This window comes from Neomonachus schauinslandi, chromosome 15 (assembly GCF_002201575.2).
Source record: "Neomonachus schauinslandi chromosome 15, ASM220157v2, whole genome shotgun sequence".
Taxonomy (NCBI): domain Eukaryota; kingdom Metazoa; phylum Chordata; class Mammalia; order Carnivora; family Phocidae; genus Neomonachus; species Neomonachus schauinslandi.
The window spans coordinates 54,686,413-54,713,544 of record NC_058417.1 but is presented as its reverse complement, the minus strand read 5'-3'; the positions used below and the strand labels follow the sequence as shown (position 1 = coordinate 54,713,544).

Sequence of the window (27,132 nt, the reverse complement as noted above, 5' to 3'; positions counted from 1 at the left end):
ACATAAATAATTGATAATTAAGCTTTCCTAAGTGATGAAACTCACTGTTGTATCACCGCAGATGGCTGCCATTTATATTTTTCAGTTTTGGTGGGTAACTTTCACGAGTTCCTCAGTGATAGATTTCGGCTGCTTTTACTCTCAAATAATGTTTTCCTATTTGTTGTTTAATTAAAGAATTGCCTCACTTTGTGGTGAGTGATTTTATCAACATTGTTTTGTGTAATAAGTGTTTCTAGACTAAAGCTCCATGGGAAGAAAGCCCAAGAATGAGTATTTGGTTCAGTTTTTCTGTTAGAATTTTCTTCTCTGTCTTCCTTCCTGTGGCTTCTTCACAGGCTGAAAGTGCTGAATCTCACTGTTTTTAGTTTGCAGTAAACTTTCAACAAAAGTTGAAATTGGTTTAGAAAATGTATCTATACCCTCACCGTGTGACGGATGACGACGAAGCCTCTCACTGTTTCAGAAGTTCTTTGCGTTAATCCAGGAATTGAGGAGAGCCTTGAGAAGTCTTCCCTTCGGATGGCTTACCTTCCTGGGAGTATTTAGATTATAGAAATTTGGGTTAAGAGGCATTCATTTAGTCAGCTAGGTTGGAAAGTATTCCCAGACGGAATTTGCAGCGTTACCTAGGCCTCCCATGGTGACTTACCAGTGCTGCCACGTCCTGGCACAGTCCTCGTCTGTCTGGGCGAGGCAGATGGGGATTCTGACCCCTGACTGCTGATCGCCTCTTGTTATTATCGTGTTAGAAATATCCCTGCCTCCTGGCTGGTCAAGGTGGGGCAAGGAGCGCCTGCCCTAACTGACATCCCTGAAACCCTGGCCGTTCGCAGTTAGTGAATTTGAGACTGAGGGTGTGTGTGCATGAGTGTGTGTGTGTGTGCATGAGTGTGTGTGCATGCAGGTGTCTCTGTATCCTAGCACTGAACTACTGTCCTGTTAAACTCCATAATCTGTGTGGTAATTGGTAGGTAAAGCCAAGGACAGCTATATTATTTACATTCGTATTTTCCTGTTAACGATCATTTTGAAGCAAATATGGAAAAGGAAGAGCCTTCGTTGGAAAGGGTTATAGAGGTCTATACGTAGTGGTAGGCAGGTACTGAGACTTGTGTGTGTAGGTACGAGCTGGCTTAGGAAGATCGAGGCAAAGAAATGTGTGTGTGTGTGTGTATAGGCTGATACCTGCAGTTAAGATTCCTGAATATACAGAGGATAGAAAGTAACCACTTCAAGTTTAAGGGGAAAAAAAACAGGAACAAAATACATGTATATGTTCATTAATGTGCACTGAGGAGCCTTCTGGTCTTTTGGCTGATGGTATTATAGACAGATCATGATAAGGATTCAATTGATAATGTTAAAAGGAAGATCGATTTATTTACGTTGGGTATCTTGGGTTCTCACTGCTATGATTTTGCTTATTTTGTGCCGCTGTCCCAAATCGAGAGACAGTTCTCTTGGGATTAACAGTTACGCTAATTATTTGTTTGAAGGGTTAACGTTTTTTTTGAGTTGGCTTTTTTACTTGGTTTAGTTTGACTGGTTTCTGTTTGATGTTTCTGTCTCTCCCTGTCTAGGAAGCTATTTTGCCAGCCACTTCATTATGGGAGGAGAGAAGTTTGACTCCACGCACCCTGAGGGTTACCTGTTTGGAGAGAACAGTGATCTGAACTTTCTGGGGAACAGACCAGTAACGGTATGGTTATAACCTGTTTACTTCCAGGTGGGGCTTCGGTGGCCAATTCAAACAGTCTTATAAAGATAAAGTTTGTAATCACTGGCTCAGCAGTGTGTGTAGCTTGGTGTGAGTTGAGAGGGGCCCTGGGAGCCAGACGACAGCCCTTTTGCTGGCAGTGGGTCTCTTGTCCCTAGAGGCTGACCCGTGGAAAGGCTGCTGGAGTCTGCCTAAGGGTGAGGACATCTCCCATGCTCTGGCTGTCCTAAGGATTCTTGTCTCTGCCTAAATACCACCTCCACAGACAGCCCCCTCCCAGCTCTGCTAGCGCATCCTCACCTTGCTTTTTTCCTTCCTCATAGCACTTAACAGCATATAGGCTTTTATTTCTGTCTCGCCCTCTGTTTATTATCTGCCTTTTCTTTTAGAATGTAAACTTCACAGGACAGGAGGTATTTTTACTGTTGCACCCCAGCACCTAGAACAAAGCCTGGTACATACTGACCAGCCCTTAAAGATTTGTTGAATGAATGACAGAAAAGTTTTCCCTTGATATCTGAATTGATATTAGACTATGTCTTTGTTCATTCAACTCATTCCATAAACTCTCATGGAGCATCTTCTCTGCACCCAGCTGAGGCTTCGGAAGAATGGCTGCCATATGGCTTGTGAGTAGCCGCTGTGTGCCAAGGAAGGTCCTCGAGACTTTTCAGACATTATTCCTAATCTTCATAAGGAACCACCTGACAGATTTATCATTATTATTTTTTTTAAAGTAAGCTTTATGCCGGGGCGCCTGGGTGGCTCAGTTGGTTGGGCGACTGCCTTCGGCTCAGGTCATGATCCTGGAGTCCCGGGATCGAGTCCCGCATCGGGCTCCCTGCTCGGCGGGGAGCCTACTTCTCCCTCTGACCCTCCCCTCTCTCATGTGCTCTCTGTCTCTCTCATTCTCTCTGTCTCAAATAAATAAATAAAATCTTTAAAAAAAAAATAAAATAAAGTAAGCTTTATGCCTAATGTGTGAGACTTGAACTTACCACCCCGAGGCCAAGAGTCTTGTTCTCGGGTATTAAGGAGGGCACTTGTGACAAGCACCGGGTGTCGTATGTAAGTGGTGAATCACGAAATCCTACACCTGAAACTAATATTACAGTCTGTTAACTGGGATTTATTTTTTTTAAAGATTTTATTTATTTGAGAGAGAGAGAATGAGAGAGAGAGAGCACATGAGAGGGGGGAGGGTCAGAGGGAGAAGCAGATTCCCCGCTGAGCAGGGAGCCCGATGCGGGACTCGATCCCAGGACTCCAGGATCATGACCTGAGCCGAAGGCAGTCGCTCAACCAACTGAGCCACCCAGGCGCCCAACTAACTGGGATTTAAATAAAAACTTGAAAAAATAAAAGTCACGTGCTCTGCCGACTGATCCAGCTATGCGCCCCAGAAGATTTATTATTTACCCCATTTTATAAGAGGGAGACCTGAGGTTCCAAGAAACCAGTAATGACAATACTAGCGTTTGCGAAGCGCATGCTATGTTCCAGGCACTGTTCTCAGTGTTTACATGAAGTTTTCCCAAAGTCAAATAACCAGGTCTGCATGGCCGCAGATCAGTAACCTTTCCACTGCTTCCCATTGCTTCAACATCTCCTACCTTCCTCCAGAAGCTCCCAGTGTATGGGGCAGACAAAACATAGGAACAGGAAATGTCTGAATAGCAGCAGAGGTCTGAAGTGATGGGATGCTGTGGGGCTCGAGAGCGGGAGAGGAGGACAGCGTGCGCAGGTCGCTGGTGCTGAGAAGAGGTGGAGGGTGTTGAGCGAGGCTTTGGAGATGCCTGGGTTTTCACCAGCGGGGTGGGGAAGGGGCTTTGCAGGAGAGAGGTGCAGAGGATGGGCCTAAAAGCATTCCCATTGTTGAATCAGCAAACATTTACCAAGCAACTGCTATGTGCCAGCACTGTGATAGGTGCTGGGGATACAAAGCTGAAATGAGCATGGTTTGTTTCTCCCTGGAACAAATAAGGAAGCCAGCCTGGCGGGAGTGGACATTTCCTGATGGCAAAACACGATTGGAAAGATAGGTGGGGGACTCCATTACCTCCAGAGGTTTTTGACTCGTTCCTGTAGGCTGTGGGGAATAGTGAAGATTTTTAGGCAGATAAGTGACCTGGAGAAATTTTTTTTTTTTTATGATATGTTTCCATTGTTTTCTTCTTTTGTATCTGGAGTGACCCCCTCCTCTCATTCACAGTCCAGGAGTGTTTTCAAAATGCCCCATCCTTTCTGCTTCACGTTTGGTCCTGCCAACTAATGCTCATCCAATGTCTGCTCTTTTTTTTTTTAAAGGTTTTATTTATTTATTTGACAGAGAGAGACACAGCGAGAGAGGGAACAGAAGCAGGGGAGTGGGAGAGGGAGAAGCAGGCTCTCTGCAGAGCAGGGAGCCCGATGCGGGGCTTGATCCCAGGACCCTGAGATCATGACTTGAGCCGAAGGCAGACACTTAACGACTGAGCCACCCAGGCGCCCCAAATGTCTGCTCTTTGATTTTGTTACTCTGCCTTAGCAATTAGAGTAGAGGGATCTTTCTTTTTTGATAGAGCCAGTAAGAATTTTGTCTCCCTCCGCGGGAGTCAGCTCGTGCTTGGAAAACGGCCCTTTCTTCTTCTTCTTTTTTTTTTTTTTAGATTTTATTTATTTGACACAGAGAGACACAGCGAGAGAGGAACCACAAGCAGGGGCAGAGGCAGAGGGAGAAATAGGCTCCCCGCGGAGCAGGGAGCCCGATGCGGGGCTCGGTCCCAGGACCCTGGGAACATGACCTGAGCCAAAGGCAGACGCTTAACGACTGAGCCACCCAGGCACCCCGGCCCTTTCTTCTTATGGGGACTTGCATTTTGCATCGGTTACTCCCTTTCTGTTTCCTTCCCTCTGTTGTCAGAATAGGGGTTTTTTTGTTTTTAATTTTGAACTTTTCAGGCCATAGAGATTATTTAAAAACAAATAAATGCTTCCCTGGGGTCATTTGGAGCTTTCTGCTGGCTGGCACACCTTCCCAGTTCAGTTGCCTCGTTGACACTTCTCTGTGAACCCGTGAGGGACTGAGCTCCTCCCGAAGCAGCTTTGACCTTACACTTGAGACTTTTTCCCAAGGAGTGTCAACACTGGACTTTTTGTTGTTGTTTCTATGTGGTCATCATTAAATATGTTTGATGCTGTACCAAGCAAATGTTTCCAAAAGACATCAAATCAGAGTAACTTCAGATAGGCAGCTCGAACTGTAGTATACAGAATGAACGCGGCATGTTCCCTTTTCTTTCCCCACATGTTATTCCATAGTGGTAACAGCGAACATTTACTGGACACTTCCTGTTCCAAGGCCTGGTTGTTCTAAGCTCTTCATCTTTGTCCTCTCATTTTGTCCTCACACCCTGATGAGGAAGGTCCTTATCGGACAGATGAGGAACATGGGCACCAGGAATTTAAGCAAGGATCAGCAAGCCTGTAAGTGATTGAATCAGGATTTGAACCTAGCAGTCCAGCTCTAGAGGCTGAAGCGCTCTGTTGTTGCTGCTCGTCAGGGCGTGTGTGCTCAGGATCTCTGCCCACATCATGTCGGTGAGTCTGTCTGAGTAGGTCATCGAGTGCAAATTGTGAGATGCGGAGAGAGATCTAAAAGTAGACCTAGTGGCAGGGACATGATCTCTTGGAGTATCTCTTGGGAGAGCTGCTATGTGGTGTGTAATTCCATCTGCCGCTGTGACCTCTGTGTTTTGCTGTTACTGCACATCACACCTGATTAGGGGACGGCCCAGAGATTGGGGATGGACTTGTAGCTTGATTTCTGAGGAATGGACTTCTACTCTCTAGAAACATGTCCCTGGGGTCCATAACTGGGCATCCGGTTGCAGAAGAGAGAAAACAGCCTTTTAAAGGCATCAAGCAGCTCCTCCTTCCAGAGAGTATGAAGATGGGGAGAGGACGATGTTGAAATAAATTGTTATATAAAATATAAATACCATAGACTTCTTGGCTTGTGGGACTTGTGGTCTTTCCTGTCATTTCTGACTGATCAGACTTCAAAGTATCTCCTGCAAACGTATCACTCGGCCTATAGTTTGTACCGGAGCCCTGTTGGTCTAAACTTACAATAATCCGTCAAAGCCAAATTTAGTATCAAGTCCTAAGGGTCAGATTTAAAGAACGAGAGTGTGCATATACCTAGAAGGATGGTGGAAGAGAGGCTAGAATCAAGATTTCAGGTTTTGTTTACATCTTACCATTAAACCCTTTGCAACCCTGGCAGATCTATTGCTAAGGCTCTCAAATTACCCAGTGTAAATGGGGAGAGTTCTAACATTATAGGAATGTGATGCTTGAAAAATGCCTTGGAATTGCTGGATAAAAAGAAGCCCAGAGCAACGGTGGCTACAGTGCTGTCCCCTCAGGTCGGTTATTTATGCAGCTACTGAGAGTTTTTGGTGGAGAGAATATTCACTGGCTTTTAAGTAACTGTCTTAAGTAGTGAACAGGGCTTCTGAAGGTCTTTCTGCTCTGATCCCTGCATCTAGAGGAGCTAAGATCCCTGTGTTTGTGCATCACAGTTATAAAATGTTAAATAAAGACCATCCTTCCCCTTCCTAGGTGGGGAAGAGCCGGTGCTGATTTTTTGCTCCTTTACTGAGCTAGGTCTTCTTTTGTCAAGGTAAATTACTGCGAAAACTCTAAGTTATTTAGAGGCTCAGTGAACTGAGGATTGACAGAGAATCAAATGATACCTGCGTCCAAATGTATCCTCTCACCTTTGAGGAAAGCAGTTGAGTTTTGGTCAAGCCCCTGATACTCCACATCATCTTGTGTGTTCTGTCCCTGGGCCGCTGGGGACGGCTTTTTCCTCCTCATGCTCCCTGCAGCCAGGGCTGCACAGCTGGCCTTAAGAACCAAGGTGCACACAGGTGGGCCTTTCTTCTCCCCCTAATAGAGATACACCCGATCAAGTCTCTCTAAATTGAGCCCCTTTATTCACATGTGTGCAGGAAGAGCAGGGTATTTTATTATATTTTTTATTTATTTGAGAGAGAATGAAAGTGAGAGAGATCACAGAGGGAGAGGGAGAAGCAGGCTCCCCCCTGAGTGGAGATCCCGATACAGGGCTCGATTCCAGGACCTGGAGATCATGACCTGAGCCGAAGGCAGACACTTCACGGACTGAGCCACCCAGGCGCCCTGAGAGCAAGTTATTTAAAGGAACTTGGCAGTATATCCATTTGTGCAGTAGAGTTTTACACATGTGGAGCTTTGTGTCAGTCATGGTGCCATTCATTCGTTCAATAAGTATTTGCAAATCATATGCTGTGCTAACAACCGGGAGTGCAAAGATGAAAAAGACTTGGCCCCTGCCCTGAGGCACTCCCAGTATGATGGGGCAGATTGCCCCTGACTGTGACGTGTTCTGGTAATTTCTATGTGACTGTATGAGAGACAGGGCCAGAGTGCTCTGAGAGCAGAGAGGAGTGAGGATGCCTTCTACCCAGGACACTGGCTCTGAGAGATGACTCCTTGGACTGGGCGGGATGAGCAGGATTTCCCAAGTGGATATTGGGAAGGTCATCAAGGCAGAATTAACAAGCAATGTAAGGAAGCAACTAAGATGCAGACATGCCTGTTGGGTTTCCAGAATGGTGAGTGGGCTGTAAGGATTGGATTTCGAGGGATGTTGGCGAGAGGTGAGATTGGAAAGACAAACTGGGCCCATGTTTGAAGGGTCATGAGGATTGTACTGAGAAGTTTATGCCTTTCTCTGTAAGGCAGCAAAGAAGGTCATACTCATTGAGTTGCTTTGTCACTGACCGGCTTCGTGGTGGTGCTGTTTCAGGTATTGGCCATGAGTGAGCCTCAGTTTTCCCATCTACAAAAATACCTATCTTGCAGATACATTTTAAGAATTCAAAGAATGACAGCTATTATGATTTGATTGACCTTTCAGAAAGTTAATTTTTTTTTTTAAGATTTTATTTATTTATTTATCAGAGAGAGACACAGCGAGAGAGGGAACACAAGCAGGGGGAGTGGGAGAGGGAGAAGCAGGCTTCCCGTGGAGCAGGGAGCCCGATGCGGGGCTCGATCCCAGGACCCTGGGATCATGACCTGAGCCGAAGGCAGACGCTTAACGACTGAGCCACCCAGGAGCCCCTAGAAAGTTAATTCTTGAAATCACCTCATGGTGTAGAGAGTGAATTGGAAAGACAAAAGATGAGGGACCAGTTAGGTAGTGGTTTTAGTTAAGGAAGAAGATACAAAGTGCCTGAGCTAGAATAGTGGCATTAAAAATAAAGATGGTGCAGATTCAAGAATTGTGGGCAGTATGACTTGAAGGCAGGGAGTAGTTAGGGACATGAGGAGCACCCTCTGTGGGACAGCTAACACTTAGACTGGATGCTGTGTGTGGGTTTTCTCTGCAGTTTGGTTTGTGCCCAGGCCCCAGTGTCCTCAGATGGGTCAGTCACAATACAGGCACCCTGCGTTCGACTGCTTGGGCTGCTGAAACAAAACACCGTAAACTAGGGGCCTGAACGACAGGTATTCATGCTCAAGTTCTGGAGGCTGGGAATGCCGAGATCAAGGTGCTGGCAGATTTAGTTCTGGTGAGGGCCTTCTTGCAATTGACCTTCTTGCTGGGTCCTCACATGCTGGAAAGAGAGTGCTCTCTCCCTCTTCGTCTCTTTTTAAGGGCACTAATCTCATCTTGAGAGACCCCCCATTATGACCTCATCTAACCCGAATTACTTCCCCAAAGCCTCATCTCCAAATACAGTCCCATTGGGGGTTAGGCCTTCAACATACGAATTTTTAGCAGGACATACAAGAGCCCATGGCAAGAACATGCCTCTTTTCTGTGGGTATGTGCGTATGCCTTGTAGATTGAGTTATTTGTCTTTTGCATGCTATCATCTTTCTTCCTTTATAAATTGTAGTACAACTATGTTTAGCATTTAGTTTGGCAGTATTTATATTTTTAGTTATGCAGACCCTTTAAGTCAAGCGACTTCATGGGGCGCCTGGGTGGCTCAGTCGTTAAGCGTCTGCCTTCAGCTCAGGTCATGATCTCAGGGTCCTGGGATCGAGCCCTACATCGGGCTCCCTGCTCTGCGGGAAGCCTGCTTCTCCCTCTCCCTCTGCTGCTCTGCCTACTTATGCTCTCTCTCTATCTCTGTTAAATAAATAAATAAAAATCTTAAAAAAGAAAAGTCAAGCGATTTCATTTCTCTGAATCTCTGTATAAAGGAGAAACACCCTCCTTTATATTCTGCTACAATACTGATTCACTTTTGACACCAGACGTGGGCTTTGCACGCATCAGGCAGGAATTGTTAAATGAATTATAGTGTGTCTACACTAAGAACTGGTATTCAGCCAAAAATAAAGTAGATTTGTACCCACTGAGATGAAAATATGTCCATGACCACATGGTTTGCTGAAAAAAGCAAGTTGTTATGTATAATGTGGGATCTGATTCCATTTCTGATCAAAATAACAGTGTGTCACAATATACGTATGTTTGTGTATTTATATTTGTAGGTACATAAAATACGTCCGAGAACAATGCATTTTACCCTGTCACAGTGGTAACTATTGGGGTACATCAGTGAGGGGAGGTACTTCTGACTTTGTATTCTTCTATATGAATATGTATTTGAATTTGAATTTTTCCTAATGAACATTTTTATTTTTAAAACAGAAGCATTTAAATTTTCTGTAAAAATAGGAAAAGGGACTCCTTACTGCTGAGCAGGGGAGGAGACAGTTCTAGGAAAATACATGGAATAGGAAGGTTAAGGAAATTCATAAAATAATGGCTTAATTATTCAGTGAACTGCAGGAAGGGTGTGGCCTGCTGAGTGGGGTTGGGGGCTTGTGGAGAATAACAAAAAGATCAGAATAGGCATGGTGAGGACTGGAACCAGGTACTTGCATCCCACTGGTGTCAATATGCAATGATTTACCTTTAGCAACATTCAGTTCGAGGTGCCTGGGTAGCTCAGTGAAGCGTGTGCCTTCGGTTCAGGTCATGATCTCAGGGTCCTGGGATCAAGCCCCAAGCTGGGCTCTCCACTCAGCAGTGAGTCTGCCTCTCCCTCTCCCTCTGTGATCGCTCTCACTTTTGTTCTCTCTCAAATTTTTTTTAAAGATTTTATTTATTTATTTGACAGAGACGCAGCGAGAGAGGGAACACAAGCAGGGGGATTGGGAGAGGGAGAAGCAGGCTTCCCGCGGAGCAGGGAGCCCGATGCGGGGCTCGATCCCAGGACCCTGGGATCATGACCTGAGCCGAAGGCAGACGCCTAACGACTGAGCCACCCAGGTGCCCCTTAACTTACTTTCTGTTGTTTTTCTTCTCACTTTTTTATTGTGAATTGTGAAATATTTATATGTGAGTATATGGACCATGTATCTACAGTTTAAAGAAACCGTAAACAGCCTGTACCCGCCACCCAGATCAAGAAGTGGAACATTGGCAGCACCTCCGAGGTTCTCCCCGTGCCTGACCCTGATTGCATCTGTATTACTTTGTTAAATAACAGCTTTATGGAGATATAATTCACCATGGGTTTCTGCATGGTAGAGTTACCATCTTTCTCTTTGTCGTTAATAAGTATCTTGGGGAAGATAGTTTGAAACTACTGCTTAGATTTCTTTTTTTAATGCAAAAAGCGTCAACTAAGTTTGCTCCTTCCTTTAGCTAAATATGCTGCATTGGCCAAGTCTAGTGAAATAGGGCGTTCCATATTAGATCTACTGCCTCACTTTGAGATGTAAGGTGGGGATCATGGTTTTCTCTCTGGTGTGTAAACTTCAGGGTATAGTTATATGGATAGAAGCTATAGAAAGGGGGGCATCTAGGTTGCTCAGTTGGTTAAGCATCTGACTCTTGATTTCGGCTCAGGTGGTGATCTCAGGGTTATATGCCTGAGCTCTGCGTTGGACTCTGCACTAAGTGTGGAATCTGCTTGAGATTCTCTCTCTTCCTCTCCATCTCTCTCTCCAAAATAAATAAACAGGGGCGCCTGGGTGGCTCAGTCATTAAGCGTCTGCCTTCGGCTCAGGTCATGATCCCAGGGTCCTGGGATCAAGCCCTGCATCAGGCTCCCTGCTCAGCGGGAAGTGTGCTTCTCCCTCTCCCTCTGCCTGCCCCTCCCCCCGCTTTTGCCACGTGCATGCACACACGCGTTCTCTCTCTTGGACAAATAAATAAATAAAATCTTTTAAAAACTAAATAAATAAAATCTAAAATAAATAAAATCTTTTTAAAAAAGGCTTTAGAAAGGGGTTGCAGTGTAACCTGAAGTGATGACAGAGAGGAGAGAAATTCTCTGGAGAAGAAGCTTTTCTGGGGATGAATGAGGAAGAGGAGTTTTTAGTAGCTGTTGGCCTCTAGTGGGTTACTTTCTCTGTATAAGAATTTCAAAATCAGTTTGGATTATAAAAGAAAAGAATTATAAAAGGGAGAAGGAAGTAGAGGAGGAGAAGGAGGAAATAGTTACTTTTCTGTTCTTACCTTTAATTTGGCATCTGTGCTGGCTACGTAGATGGTTTTCTTTACTAATCATTAGGCCATGCCCACTGTGGATCTTTTTCCCTTCCGCATTACACAAATCGTTCATTGATTGACTCAATCATTCTTTCACTCATTTACAATTTTTTTAAAAAAAATTATTTATTTTGGAGCACCTGCGTGGCTCAGTCATTAAGGGTCTGCCTTCGGCTCAGGTCATGATCCCAGGGTCCTGGGATCGAGCCCCGCATCGGGCTCTCTGCTCAGCCGGGAGCCTGCTTCTCCCTCTCCCACTCCCCCTGCTTGTGTTTCCTCTCTCGCTGTCTCTCTCTCTCTCTCTGTCAAATAAATAAATAAAATCTTAAAAAAATTTTTTTTAATTTATTAATTTTATTTTTATTTATTTATTTTTTTAAAGATTTTATTTATTTGAGAGAGAGAATGAGACAGAGAGAGAGAGCACAAGAAGGGGTTGGGTCAGAGGGAGAAGCAGACTCCCTGCTGAGCAGGGAGCCCGATGTGGGACTCGATCCCGGGACTCCAGGATCACGACCTGAGCCGAAGGCAGTCGCTTAACCAACTAAGCCACTCAGGCGCCCTTAAATTTATTAATTTTAGAGAGAGCATGAGCAGAAGGGGCAGAGGGAGAGGGAGAGAGAATCCCAAGCAGACTCCACGCTGAGCACAGAGCCTGACGTGGGGCTCAATCACATGACCCTGAGATCAGGACCTGAGCGGAAATCCAGGGTCTGATGCCCAGCTGACTGTGCCACCCAGGTGCCCCTCAGTTACCATTTTATTGAACACCTGTGATATTCCAGGCTAACGTTAAACACTAAAGAAACAAAGGCAGATAAAGTGCATCCCTGAACTAAGAAACTTCTCCAACAGCCGGGAAACGAGAACATCTTGGAGGAGGGGCTGAGGAGCAAAGGTATGCAGGCATCTAAACAAGATGAGGGCCGTGTGCTCTGGATGATTCCATCTAACAAAAGCTTAGCATCCAGAGGGCTGTGGAGCTGGGCCTAGAGGGAGGGGCCTTGTCTGCCTTCCTGCAGGCTTCAGACTTTTCTCCTGTAAGCATGGGGAACCACTAGTGGGTTTTAAACTGGGAGCCCTAGAGTACACATTTTGAAAGATCACTCAGACGACAGTATAGAGGATGAATTAGAGGGTCGTGAGGACAGGTAAAGGGGCACCAGGTGTCCACATGAGATTCGATGGAAGTCTGTTCTCAGGTTGCAGTGGGAGTGAAGAGGATGGCCCTGATTCCTGAGGCAGGATTTACGTTGGTAACCAATATAAGCAGCAGAGTCTCGGCTTTGGTAACCGGACTGTCTTCGAGGCCCCCCCAAAGGACATGGCCAGCTAGTGGGTTTTCCTGTTCTGTGCGGCAGACCCATCCTAGCGTGCCGACTCCTTTACGCCTTTTGATCTTTTCTTCCAGCAACTGCTGTGGCAGGTTCTGGAATCCATTAGTGTGGTCCGTTGCTTTTCTGAGTTCCTATGAGGCCACCTTCCCCAGCCCAGGTTAGACCCAGGGCCCTTGCCACGGTGTTAATTCTGTATCACGAGAATATGTCCCCACACCAGCAGGCTCTCCCTCATCCAGCTTTATATTCCACACCCCTTGATCCAGCACCCTCAGACCACTCCCACATACTCTGTTCCGACCTGTGCCTGTTAGCCTGGGCCTGCATATCTTTGGCATAATAACCCCCCTTTCTCTTAGCAGGCCTGCAGGCCCCAGGTGAGTAATACTCAGATTTGACCCTAATTATGGCCTATGGCCTGGAGGGAGGATGGGGCAGCGCCTTTGTAGGGCAAGCACTGTCTTGTCTTGTCTGAGACCGCTGTGTCATCTTCAAGCAAGGGGGATTCCCCTATCTTCCAGGGAGAAGAAGCCGGCCACTTTGCAGGTCCAGGGAATCTGGGGTTCATGGTTCTCAAGTGAATGTACATAGACATCCCCTTCTTAAGCCTTAGAGTCCACTCTTTCCCCACCGGGGCCCCGACTTTGACTTCATAGGCTTACCTGGACTGAGAGCTCAGCCTTCTCTTTGGTTCGGCCATTCCTTAAAATTAGGTCCCGTGCCTGTAGGAGATGACTGTCTAAAATTTGCGAGGGGAGGCTGGCTGACTGTCACACTTGGCCTTAAATTGTTGACTGCTGTATCCGAGACTGGCTTTTTCCCTTTTCGATGAACGGATGGCTCTTAATAGCCGCCGCCCGCTTCTCCGGCTTTATTAAATCCATTTCTCCTGTACTTCCTGTACCAGAGACCGTGAACCAGCCAGTGCATCCCCTTCCTGTGTCGCACCACCGCAGCACGCCAGGGACCATCTGGGCGGGTGGGTCCTCACTGCCATCTGGCTGGTGGGTAACCTACCCCCAGATTCCACCTGCAGAGTCCACTTCCTTAGGCAGCTGCTGATAGCAGCTTCTCTAGAAACAAACCTGAGATGGAGATCTTTGTGAGAGCTATTTATTGAAGGAAGGCTCTCCTGGGAATGTGGATAGCAGAAGCCAGATGGGGCAGGGGAGCAGAAGTGAACGATGTGGTCTTGGCAGAGACTCGCTTCTGCCTGGTCCCTCGGGAAAGCTTTGGAGTACAACTTGTACTGCAGAGTCGTCCTGTCTTGAGGCAAGGGGCCTGGCCTTTTGTACGCCCTTGCCCATGTCTCACTGGCCACTGACGGCCCCGTGGTGCTATGATGAAGGGGAGATCAGGGGTACTTTCTTGGACCAGGAGGCTCTGGTTCCTAATTGCTGGAGAAGAAGCCGCGATGGGTTGTTTGTTGCCAACATTCTCAGCAGCTGGAGAACGGGAACACAGTGAGGGGGTGGAGGCAGGGTGCGAGAGCATCACTGCGCAACTCATTCTCACATCCGCTCTTGCTTTTTTTCTCGCCTTGCTTTTTTTTTTTTAAAGATTTTATTTATTTATTTGACAGAGAGAGACACAGTGAGAGAGGGAACACAAGCAGGGGGAGTGGGAGAGGGAGAAGCAGGCTTCCCGCTGAGCAGGGAGCCAGACATGGGACTTGATCCCAGGACCCTGGGATCATGACCCGAGCCGAAGGCAGATGCTTAATGACTGAGCCACCCAGATGCCCTGGCTTGTCCTTTTTAAAAGTGATATTTATTGAAGTACAACAGATACACCAAAAGGTAACAAATCCTACATGTACACTTGATTTTCACAAAGCAAACACACCTCTTATGACCAGTGTCCAGATCAAGAACTAGAACACGGCCAGTCCCACAGAAGCTCCCCTGATCCCTCTTCCTATCACCACCCCTAACTCAGGGTAACCGCTATCCTGTCTTCTCTCCTGATTTGATCTTTATATAAGTGGAACCATACAGACGGGCCCATTTATGTCTGGTTCCTTTCACGCAGAACGGTTGTGAGATTTGCTTATTTCGTTGCATAGAGTGATTGTTTATTCTCATTGTGCATGTGCTCCGTGTGTGAGTGCCCACAGTTCATCCACACGATGGTTTATAGCATTTGGCATTCTGTTGTGTGGGGCTATGACAAAGAGTGCTGCTTTGACCATCCTGTTGTATATATCTCAAGGCGCGTATGGATGCATGTGTCTTCTGAGTGTACCTGGGACTGGCATTGCCTTGGCACGGGAGTATGCTCTTGTAGATACTGCTGAGCAGTTTTCTAACGCAATTGCACCAATTTTCCTCCAACCAGTTTGGTTTAGAGTCCCCACCACCTAGTATTTTCCACCTTTTTCATCCTGGTGGGTGTGTAGGATTAATTTTCATTTTCCTGATGATTCATGAGGTTGAGCACCCTTACATAAGTTTATTGGCCATTCGTTTTCCTCTTCTGTGAAGCATCAGTTCAAATCTTTTCTATTAGCTTGTTTGGTTTTTCTATTAGCTAATCTGCTTTTTCTTTCTTGGTAAGGAAATACTAAGAAAATAGGAGTCCTTTCTCAGATAAGTATATTGCAAATGTCTTTTCCCACTCTCTGCTTGCCTTTCACTCTCTCTTTTTCTTTGAATTTATGTATTTTTAATGAGAAATAATTGACATACAGCATGTTGATCAGACATATTTATGTATTGCAGTAGGTTTGTAGTCTTAGCTAACAGCTCTCTCAGGTCACGTGGTAGAGAACCCTAACCCTAACCCAAGCCCAGCACAGCTCTTGAGTGCTTCCTGCAGAATTCAGTAAAACTTCAGTATTTTGAGGCCCGAATAACTCAATGTGAGGTCAAGCCAGATCTGACAGGAAGAACATCCTATTGAAACTCAAGCTTTTTAGCTTTTTTTTTTTTTTAAAGATTTTTTTAATTTGACAGAGAGAGGCATAGTGAGAGCAGGAGCACAAGCAGGGGGAGTGGGAGAGGGAGAAGCAGGCTTCCTGCCAAGCAGGGAGCCCGATGCGGGGCTCGATCCCAGGACCCTGGGATCATGACCTGAGCCGAAGGCAGACGCTTAACGACTGAGCCACCCAGGCGCCCAAGCTTTTTAGCTTTTAACAGAATTTTCTTGTTCATCTATATTCAGTCCCAGCTACAGTAATTCATGTTTTCCTTTTTTTTTTTTTAATTTTTTTTTTAAGATTTTATTTATTTATTTGAGATAGAGCGAGCATGAGAGGGAAGAGGGTCAGAGGGAGAAGCAGACTCCCTGCTGAGCAGGGAGCCCGATGCGGGACATGTTTTCCTTTAACACCAGAAGTTCATCTAAACTGAAAGGAAATGTAGTTCTGTCCAGTGCTGTACCATCATGGAAGAGGAAACTAGGATGTTTATACAGAGACACTTTAAAACAGGGTTTTTGTTTTTGGACTTTAAAGAGCTGCTCCCCATCTCACCAGGATGTGTCCTGCTTTCGGGAGAGGGTGTATAGGCATCTCAAGCTGCAGTGAATTTTGTTGCCCTTTGTACCCCTCAAGTCCTGGCTTCTCCCCTCTTCCTAACATACACGAGAGGCCTGTGTGGCAACGGAGCACACGGTGTTGTGTGCGAGCTGAAAGAGGCCTTTGGGTATTTTATGTAAGCATTGTAAAGAATGTGTCTTGTCATTCTGGAAAGGGCAAAACTATAGGGATAGAAAACAGATCAGTGGTTGCCAGGGACTGGGGTGCAGGGAGGGGTTGCCTACAGAAGGACGTGAAGGAACATTTGGGGGCGATGGAAGTGTTCTGTATCTTGATTATGATGGTGGTTACATAGTTGTATGTGTTTGTCAAAATTCAAAGAACCGTGTACACTAAAAAGGGTGAATTTTACTTTTGATGAAAATTAGATCTCAATAAACGTGACTTAAAAAAAGAGAGTATGTCTTAGAAAGGAGGAGTAGGTGGGCGCCTGGGGGACTCAGTCGGTGAAGCGTCTGCCTTTGGCTCAGGTCATGATCCTGGAGTCCCGGGATCAAGCCCCACATCGGGCTCCCTGCTCAGTGGGCAGTCTGCTTCTCCCTCTGCCCCTCACCCCCCTCTCACTCTCTCTCTCTCAAATAAATAATAAAAATAAAATCTTTAAAAAGAAAGAAAGGAAGGAGGAGTGGTTCATAGACATGCCAGTGCTCTGTCTGAGGCCAGCTGTCTACGTAGCTCAGGGGGCCCCTGTCCGTGGGCGGACACCACTGAGTGAGGTGCAGAGCTGGGGGTGCACGGGGTGCTGGGAGGGGTGCAGGGCAGCCTGGCCTCTGTATCGGCAGCCCTCAGCCTCAGTCCTTAATCCCAGCTCCCCAGAAGCGGGTACGTATGCCTCCCTACAGGACAGAAGCTGGTTGTCTCAGACCTGTGCTTGGTTTTCTTCGGTGGCTCCTGGTTGTTTTGGGTCATGCTGCAGAAGTCCTGTTTGTTAGACTGCCAGGGCCACAACCTTGCTTACCTCCCACTGCCTTCCAGTCATGAGCTGAGAACCTCAACGAGCCTTCCGGTCACCGTGGTAGGACTTTATGTGTCCCCCTGATAGCCCGCTGTTCCTGAGAGGTTAAATTCTAATAGAGCATGTGGCAGATTTGCAGTAATTCTCCTGGGTCACAACAAAGTGAGATAGATACATCCTAATGCTATTCACTCCAAGTGCTTTAGGATTCATAGATAAGAGATATTTATCTAATTGCTGATATTTCATTCATACGTTCATTTTCCTAAGTACAGGCATACCTTTTTCATGGCGCTTCACTTTCTTGTGCTTCGCGATGTTGAGTGTTTTACAAATTGAAGGTTTGTGGCGATCCTGCATTGAGCAAGCCCAACAGAATTTGTTCGCTTCATGTCTCATGTTGCATTTTGGTAATTCTTACAATATTTCAAACTTTGTCATTATCATATTTGTTATGGTGATCTGGGATAAGTGATGATGACTGACTCGCTGAAAGTTCAGATGGTGGTTAGCATTTTAGCAATAATATGTATATATTTTTAAAGATTTTATTTATTCGAGAGAGTCAGAGAGAGCACAAGCAGGGGGAGCAGCAGAGGGAGAGGGAGAAGCAGACTCCCTGCTGAGTGGATCCCAAAGCGGGCTTGATCCCAGGACCCTGAGTTCACGACCTGAGCCAAAGTCAGACACATAACCAACTGAGCCACCCAGGTGCCCCAGCAATAAAATATTTTTAAATTAAGGCATCTACATCATTTTTTTACACATAATGCTATTACACACTTAAAAGACTACAGCATAGTATGAACATAACTTTTATAAGCGCTGGGAAACCGAAACATTCATTTGACTCACTTTATTGCAGGGGTCTGGACCCGAACCCACAGCGTCTCTGAGGTATGCCTGCGTTCACAGCTGTATTAAAGAATTTAAAGAATTCTTTAAAGAAGATGGTATCATCGGGGTGCCTGGTTGGCCCAGTCGGTTGAGCATCTGATTCGGTTTCAGCTCAGGTTATGATCTCAGGGTTCTGAGATCGAGCCCCACATTGAGCTCGGCACTCAGCATGGAATATGCTTGTCCCACTCCCTCTGCTCCTCCCCCTACTCTGTCTGTCTCTCATAAATAAACAAAATAGTTTTTTAAAAAAAGAAGATAGTATTATCACTAATGATAATCACGAATGATCACTAACGATCAACAATATTTTCATAGCACTGTATGATCTTTAAAACATTTCTTATTTGATTTTAATTACCCTAGGAGATAGATGAGGGCTGTAAATCCCATTTTACAGATGAGGAGACTGATGCCCAGAAACAATAAATTACTCACCCGAACGAAGTCTCACTTATCAGTAAGAGCAAGAATCGAGGCCTGAAACTGGGTCTACTAGCTCCTGGTGTTGCCATCACTTTATTAAATAGTCTTTTTTCTTTTTCTTTTTTTTTTTTTTAAAGATTTTATTTATTTGACAGAGAGAGACACAGCGATAAGGGAACACAAGCAGGGGGAGTGGGAGAGGGAGAAGCAGGCCTCCCGCAGAGCAGGGAGCCCGACGCGGGGCTCGATCCCAGGACCCTGGGATCATGACCCGAGCTGAAGGCAGACGCCTAATGACTGAGCCACCCAGGCGCCCCTTAAATAGTCTTATTTTCATTCTCTGCTCCCACATGCAGTTCACTGGCAGGACCAGAGGGTCTTAGCTCCTAGTTAAATTTAATAAATGTTGTTGCACAAACCCTTTATTAAAAAACACTTGGCAGTGTGTGTTTTCCAGTTACTTTGTAAAGATCACTCTTTGTGCCAGCCTACCGTTTAGCCTGAGGGGCAAATATTCAGAATCCTGAGAGTCATCATGGGCACATGCTATGCTCTTCTGAAGATCTTATTCATGTATTCGTACCTATTTCTATCTTCTCCATGTTCTGGTCTAATCACTCTGGGTGATACAAAGACAACTCTAACATGGATTTTTCCCTCAAGTTTATAATCTCGCAGGAAGAGCAGACATACACACACATGGGGAGGATGTGATACACGAGTTGTTCAGTTTCACAGAAGCTCTGAGAAAGGAACTTTATGACATAAGTTTTGCTGACTCGGAAAGTGCCACTAAAACACTTGAACTTGCGGTTTGTTGGTTAATGCTATTTCTTAACAAACCAGAACACAAAGATCTGAGTGGTATTCAGCAGTGAAACTAAAGCATCTGTGTTGTAGGAATTTCCTCGAAATTTCTTTGAAACATACTGAAGCTAAATGTACACACTCTCACCTCTGTTTCCTGTTGTCATTGGATACGCCACCTTACGGGAAACTATGCTTATTGCTGTTGCATTTCAAAGAAAAATTTGGTTAATTTTTTCAGCTTTTAAAGAGATGCATAGTGGCCTTAATTTGTAATGAAACTGTTCTACAAATTCTATAAAAGTCAAAGACTTCTGAGTCCAGTAACAGTTCACTACATGTACAGAATAGCATCCCCAAGAAGCACACTTATTGTAATCTCTAAAATGGTCTTGCCAGACCCATCAGGTAAAATAGCAGCCCCGATTATTACAGAAGTCAATCTTTAGAAGGCAGCACTGGTAAATGAGCTTTGCAGTAAAGGTTGCTATAATAAAAGAAGAGAATGTAGTCCCTAGCCATTTTTCTATTTATTAATATTTTAAATGCTGGAAACAAAAAAAACAAAAACAAAAAAAACCCAAAACCAAAAAACAAACAAACAAACAAAAAATGCTGGAAACACAAGTGTATGTCCTCAGTTAACCCATACCTTAAAATATGTTTAAAAGAGGAGAGGGCTGCCTGGGTGGCTTAGTCATTAAGCGTCTGCCGTCAGCTCAGGTCATGATCCCAGGGTCCTGGGATCGAGCCCCCCTGCATCGGGCTCCCTGCTCAGCGGGAAGCCTGCTTCTCCCTCTCCCACTCCCCCTGCTTGTGCTCTCTCTCTCACTGTGTGTCTCTCTGTCAAATAAATAAATAAAATCTTAAAAAAAAAAGAAAGAGGAGAGCATGTGGTTGGCCTGAGCACTTCACAGAAGTAGTGATAGTAATAAGTACCAGTGGGCAGAGGTGACGGTCTACAAAGTTATTTCACAAATAATAGCTAAGCCATTGTCTCCTGGCCTCTAACCTCCCCAGATGCTGGGGCTGGGGCCCAGGGGTCACATTTCTCCATCATCCACTGCTCCCTGCCAGGCTCCGCCAACACGGGGTGCTGGAAGGACTGGAGGAGAAGGGCCCACCTTGGAAGTCCAATAGGGACTGTACCGAATCTGTAGATTGCTTTGGGTAATATGGACATTGTAACAATACTAATTCTTCCAATCCGTGAGCATGGAATATTTGTCTTTCGGTTTGTCTGTGTCATCTTCAGTTTCTTTCTATCAACTATACTCAAGAAGAAGAAGAGAAATTCTGAGTCCCAGGTTCAGCAGGCCTCTGCGATCTGATAACCCCCACCTCTCCCCTCTGTTCCCTCAGCCCAAAGGGGAGGGAGCTGCTTCCTGAGGTCACTCGCTGTCAGCTCAGTGTCCCCTTCTCCTGTTTTAGTTCTCTAATGCCTGTTTAACCAGTGCCTTATATTAAATTCTATTAAAATAACCGGTGTGGTTTCTGTTTTCCTAACTGGACCTTGATTAATAGAGCCCTTAATCTCACAAGTTATGAGGTAGCTAATAGTAAGCATATTTTACTGGTAAGGAAGTGGGGACTTAGTGAGGTACAATAATTTCGTCTGAAATTATACGACCAATAGTACAAGAGCCAAGACCCACACCTTCTACTTTGAGATCCTCTGATTTCCATTGCATCTTAGCATTTCTCTTGCTGAATAACCTCTTACACAACCATGGTCCATTTATCCAAACTAAAAGTTAGCATAGGTGCATTGCTGTTTTTTAAAACTACAGACTTTACTTAGCCTTCTTTTCACAAAATCCCCCCTCCCCCCAAAAAAAACCCACTACAGACTTTATTAGGACCACACTAGTTTTTCCACTCGTGTCTCTTTTTCGTTCCCGAATCTAATCCGGGATACCACACCTTTGCTTGTCACATCTCCTCACCTCTGTTAATCTGTGACAGTTTCCTGGTTTTTCCTTATTTTTCATAACATTGACGATTCTGAGATGTACTGGTTAGGTATTTTGTAGAACCTCCCGTGGTTTGGTTTTCAGGTGTTTTCTTGTGATTAGACCAGGGTTATAGATTTGGGGGAAGACTACTAGAAGGTAAGTAGTCTCCCCTGATTGCACCACCCCGGAGGTACATGACAGCTCGTCTTAGTACTGCCGATGGTGACCTTGATCACTTGGTCAAGGTGGTGTCTGTCAGGTTTACCCACTATACGTCTTTCCTTTTCCATAATTTATTTGTTAGAAGCCAGTCACTAAATCCTTGCTGAACTTTTGACTTCCCACTTAATGAGGGAGCTATGCTTTCTTAACAGATTATTAACTAGCACTTAAAGAATCTTTGTATTAATGGCCAAGAATTACAAACCTAAGAATCAGATTAACGATGTTAGGTGATGTGACCATGTATTGCTTCTTGGGGAATTATTATCCATTGTACTGTCTTTGTTTTGTGCCATGTTTAAACTTGGAACTTGGCTATTTTTAGTCTCAGAAAGCTTATGGTTAATGCCAGGACACCTATTTATTCTTGATGAACTGGAATCATCCCGGCAGGCCCTAAAAGGTGATCAGAAGCTCAGGGTCTTAATAGCCTGCGGGAAATCAGTTAAAAGAGGAAGAGCCATAGAGACACAGTTGCTGAGAAGAGGAAAATTGGAGATGTTAAATGATGTGGCTAAAGGAGTGGAGATTTGCAAGAATGGGCTGAGAGGTGACAGGTGATGGACATGGAGAGATGCGGAAGTCTCAAGGAGGAGGCCAAGGGAGGGATGGGGATGGAACACCGAAGGAGAGGGAAGCCAGTGACAAAAATCGACCTTGGAGTTGGACTCTGCCCCTGGTATATTGTAATATGTGCATTTTGTCTCTGAGATTCACCATTTATATTCAACCTATGAAGGTTATAGTTCTAGCTGCTAGGTTTCACTGTATAGCATACTTCAATGAGCTTAGGCTTTCAAAGGAGCCAGATAAAGTAGTTCAGTTGGGTTATATAACCTTAGGTATTCACTGCTGTTAAAGGGTGACTGAAGAATAATCAGAGCTCTCAAAACTTTTGGAAGTTTAGCAGGACAAAGTGGAGCGAATGTCGCCTTGTTAAAGTAGCTGCAGGATACAGATCATAATATTAATAACTTAGAAATTAAAGTTATCGGGGCACCTGGGTGGCTCAGTCATTAGGCGTCTGCCTTCGGCCCAGGTCATGATCCCAGGGTCCTGGAATCGAGCCCCGCATCGGGCTCCCTGCTCGGCGGGAGGCCTGTTTGTCCCTCTCCCACTCCCCCTGCTTGTGTTCCTGCTCTCGCTATCTCTGTCTCTGTCAAATAAATCAATAAAATTTAAAAAAAAAAGAAATTAAAGTTATCAAGACATATGCTGTAGGTTTTTATTGTATGCTAATTATATGGAATTTACAAATCTCATGGTTAGCTGAAGAAAATAAAATCTCAATAGGGTTACTGACTCAGAGTAATGGCTTTCTTCCTAGGGATATATCTGCAGATAGCCTAGGCAAAGTCACCAGACCTTACCAGGGCTGAGAATCCTGTCACTGATTGGCTTGTAAGCTTAACTATTTCTGTATTTCATACTGTTATTCTTTTTTCTCAAGCCAGAGCATATTTTCTTTCCAGGAATATGAGAGGAGACTTGACAACTCTTGTAACTAATCTTGGACCTTATTTATGTCATATTAGAGTCAGTGTATTTCAGTGGGAGCACAGAAGGACAGCTTGGAGTTTTTCAACTTGAAGACCAGCTTATGGGTTTTTTTTGTTTTTGAAATATGGAATGAAGAAGACTTTGTTCCTCTTGCCTGTCTTAGTAATTGGCCTGTTGAAAAATGACTGGAAAACTAACACTTGGTGGCCTTAGAACATTCATATGCTTCTTTGGGGACAGAAAAAAATATGTGTGGTATATTTTAAAATACCTCTTTCGACTAATACCGGTCCTTGTCTCTCTGGGCATATTCAGTGTCAGGCATCTCAAAATCTCTTGTTTAAAAGTGGATTCTTATTTGTGAGCTTGGTTATGAGTCTTCCGACCAGATGAAATCCGGAAGTCAGGCGTCTAGAATGGCGTGCTTGTCTGAAAGGAGTAGTTTCTCTGACCATTAGTCATTATTTACCAACTTGCTGGAGGGAAAAAATGACTGTCTGCTTTAATAAAAGCACTTCTTTTTTCCCTTTTAACCCCCTTTAAAATTATCTGGTGTTAGGCAAAATCCTTTATAGCTAAAAACAGCTCATCTTCAGGAAGGTACTTTTATTTTAGAAGCACAGTATGAGTGGGTTGTGCTTTATCTGGGTCCTGTCGGAGGGGGTGGTGTCTTGGTGAGAGCTTTCTATCAGTGGGGAACTGAAAGTCAGGGAGGTTTCAGTTGTCACCAAAGCAGTACATAGCAATGGTCATTGACCCAGATCTGTGTGATTTTATGGTGGATGCTTTACTCTGCAGTGGATTTTTCATGCTTTTCTTATCACCCACCTGTTAGGGTGATTGGAGAGAATTGGTTAACTGGACGTAATCTCATCCTAGGGTTTAAATATTTTGGAAAAGGTCAACATCAGATGTGATGTCACATAGCCATGACATTGGTCCTGTGTGCTTCCTGCCAGGGAACCTTGCAGAGGAGTTAACAGACTATAAATAGACTGCCTTCTTGGATTGATTCCTTTGGTAACCGAACCTGGACACAGAGCATCTTTGTGTTAAGGTCATCTTGTGACACCCTCTTAATGTCTCCCTCACATCTTTGATATACATGAAAAGAGTGTCTCGCATGTTATCAGCTTTGTGATCACCAGTCTTTCTACACTGGTGATTGACTCCCCACGAGTAATGGGAAATGGAATGGATGGGAAATTAGTGAAAAAAGGTTTCACTGCTATAAATATAGCTCATTTGACGTTCTGGTCCACAGCAGGCCCAATACAGTCTGTCTCAGGGCTGGTTAAATAGGCAAATCTGTATTCATTTCACAACGTTCAAGCCGAGACTAAACTGTTCTCCCCTGACACTGATTTAAGAAATGTTCTAAAGCATCACCAGTCTAAAAATACCCACTGGTAAGTCTTGGACACACTACACATCTGAGAAGAGGGGAAGTAGAGAAAGCTGAGAAAATAAGCAGACATTAAATAAAAAGGAACTGAAATTTAAATATAAAAGCTCTAAAATCTATAAAAGAAAGCATTCATGTAGTGCTGTAAATGAGTTATTCATACGACCCCAGATGTTGGTTTCCATAGTAACTGTTATTTGATTCTTTGGCACAAATATTACATATCTGCTAATGTATAAAATGAGTACTTTTCTATCTTAATTATAGATTATCTAAAATAATATCCTTTCTCTTTGAAGCAGGGCTTTGGCATTTGGAGCATTTTCTTTCCTAAATGAAAACTGAATTAGTACATTTTAATTTGTTTTTCTCCCCCACCCTTTTTTTTTTTTTTCTATTTTTCAGCCTTTTTTCCTATTAAGTTTCCTTTCAAGGAATGTTCATGGCATCATTGTTTGTAATTGTGAAAACTAGAAACAGATCAAGTCTTCATTAGTGAAAGATTAGTGAGTACATAATGGTATGAAGTAGACTTCTCTAAAAAATCCAGGGCTCGGGGCGCCTGGGTGGCTCAGTCGTTAGTCTGCCTTTGGCTCAGGTCACGATCCCAGGGTCCTGGGATCAAGCCCCACAGCAGGCTCCCTACTCAGCAGGGGGCCTGCTTCTCCCTCTCCTGCTTCTCCCTCTCCCACTCGCCCTGCTTGTGTTCCCTCTCTCACTGTGTCTCTCTCTGTCAAATAAATAAATAAAAATCTTTAAAATAATTTAAAAAAAATCCAGGGCTCTTTGGAGATATGATCAGTTCCAGGGATGGAGAAAAACATAAGATTAACCTGGAATATCTTGTGACTCTAAAAAGTAAGGAAGTGCTCACAAAATGATGGCGGCATTGTCAAAGGACAGAGTAGCCAACTGAGGGAGCCCCCAACGGCCACATGGAGGCTGCTGTATGCATATGACCAAGGCCGAGGCTAATAGCAAATGTGAGCAAATTATGTTTTTTTTTTTTTAAGATTTTATTTATTTATTTGACAGAGAGAAACACAGCGAGAGAGGGAACACAAGTAGAGGGAGTAGGAGAGGGAGAAGCAGGCTCTCCGCTGAGCAGGGAGCCCAATGCGGGGCTCGATCCCAGGACCCTGAGATCATGACCTGAGCCGAAGGCAGACACTTAACGACTGAGCCACCCAGGCGCCCCTCAAATTATGTATTTTTTAAAAAAAAACTTTTTATTGAAGTTAATTAATTATTTTTCTGAATGACTGTAGTCCTTTTTATAGACTGCTGGGAATTGCCCAATAATTTACAACTAAAATAAGATATCTTATTACCTCATAGGCATTGTGAACATATTTTCTACAACAAAATCTGAGTGCATCTGTTGGGGTAGTTTAACAAAAAAAGTGAAATTAGAAATTAGAATGGTTTAAAAAATCTAGGACGGGGCGCCTGGGTGGCTCAGTCAGTGAAGCGTCTGCCTTCAGCTCAGGTCATGATCCCAGGGTCCTGGGGTGGAGCCCCGCATCGGGCTCCCTGCTCAGCGGGAAGCCTGCTTCTCCCTCTGCCACTCCCCCTGTTTGTGCTCTCTCTCTCTCTCTGTGTCAAATGAATAAATATTTAAAAAGAAATCTAGGATATATGGTTGATACACACACACACACACACACACACACACTCACACACACACGGACTCATTCAGTGGCTCGCGCTGCTTCTGTTCCGTCTAAACTGGCAGTTCCTCATTTGGTCACTAGGTGGCACTTGGCCAGTGTCCGGCAAGCGAAAAAGGAAACTGATGAACGCTAGGATAAAAGGCCAAAGAGGAACTTACTTGCTCAGTGTGCACACACAACCTGGATGGGCAATCCCCTGGGGCCCATTGAAAGAAAGAGTTCATTTGGCTGAGCCTGTGCTATGCTCCTGTGCTGGACTTGAGATGTTCGGGATTTAAAGGACTCTGAAATTTGGGCTAATTTCAGTACAGACACAGCAGGCCAGTCCTGGGAGGGTGCTGGACCAGATGCAAGCTGTCACAGCTCTGGGCCCCCTGCGGACAGAACCAAGAGACGGGTGCCTGGTCCCTCACCGAATCCCAAGCCCAGCACGCGACTCAGGGTGAAGTGAGAGTATTCAGTGGATGGATACACATCTTTGTTCCTTAAAAATAGTTTCGAGGAGAAACCACTGTGTTCTAGAAATATCTGTCAGTACCACGCTTTTGAGCAGCTCAGGCAGGAGGTGAGCAGTGGCTGCTTCTGCTGCTGGCGGTGTTCTCTGGCACCGCCATACCCTGAATGTATGTTCGTGTCTTCCGCAGGTGCTCTTAGATCTTGCAAACGAAAGGATTTTGTCGTGCTGTGCTCCAAGAAAGCTTTTCTCTGAGACCTTAGATACTCCTGTTAAAATTTAAAAGGAGTATTGCATTAGATCTGCTTCTGTAGGTACCGCTGGCTAAGTGTAAGGATGTAATCCAGAGTTTCGACTAGCTTTCAGAACCTGAACAGGATTTGGTATCTTTTGCAGTGAGTGTTTAACTGTCAGACTCTCTACACTTTACACAGCCTCCTAGAGAACTCCCGGGATCGGAGCCGCTTGCCCTGCACTAGCTGAGGCAGCTGCAATGGAAAGAATGTGGCTTTGGAGTCAATTCCTGGTTCTGGGTTCAAATCCTGATGCTACTACTCATTAGCCCTGGATCTTCAGTAATTACACAAATCTTTTAATTCAGTTTTCTCATCTGCAAAATGAGGATGTTAATACTGACATTCTTCATTTATCTAATCAACCAACATATTTTTGAGTTCCTCGAGGACCTGACAA

At 44.8% G+C, this 27,132-nt stretch overlaps 1 protein-coding gene across 1 annotated transcript in view; it reads left to right on the top strand.

Annotated features, from left to right (window-relative positions):
- RNF157 (ring finger protein 157) overlaps positions 1–27,132 on the top strand; it is a 96,481-nt gene that overhangs the window by 39,789 nt on the left and 29,560 nt on the right. Inside the window, exon 2 of the mRNA XM_044921398.1 lies at positions 1,584–1,702. Within this exon, the coding sequence (XP_044777333.1) occupies positions 1,584–1,702 (119 nt within the window). The remainder of the gene's footprint in view (positions 1–1,583; positions 1,703–27,132) is intronic.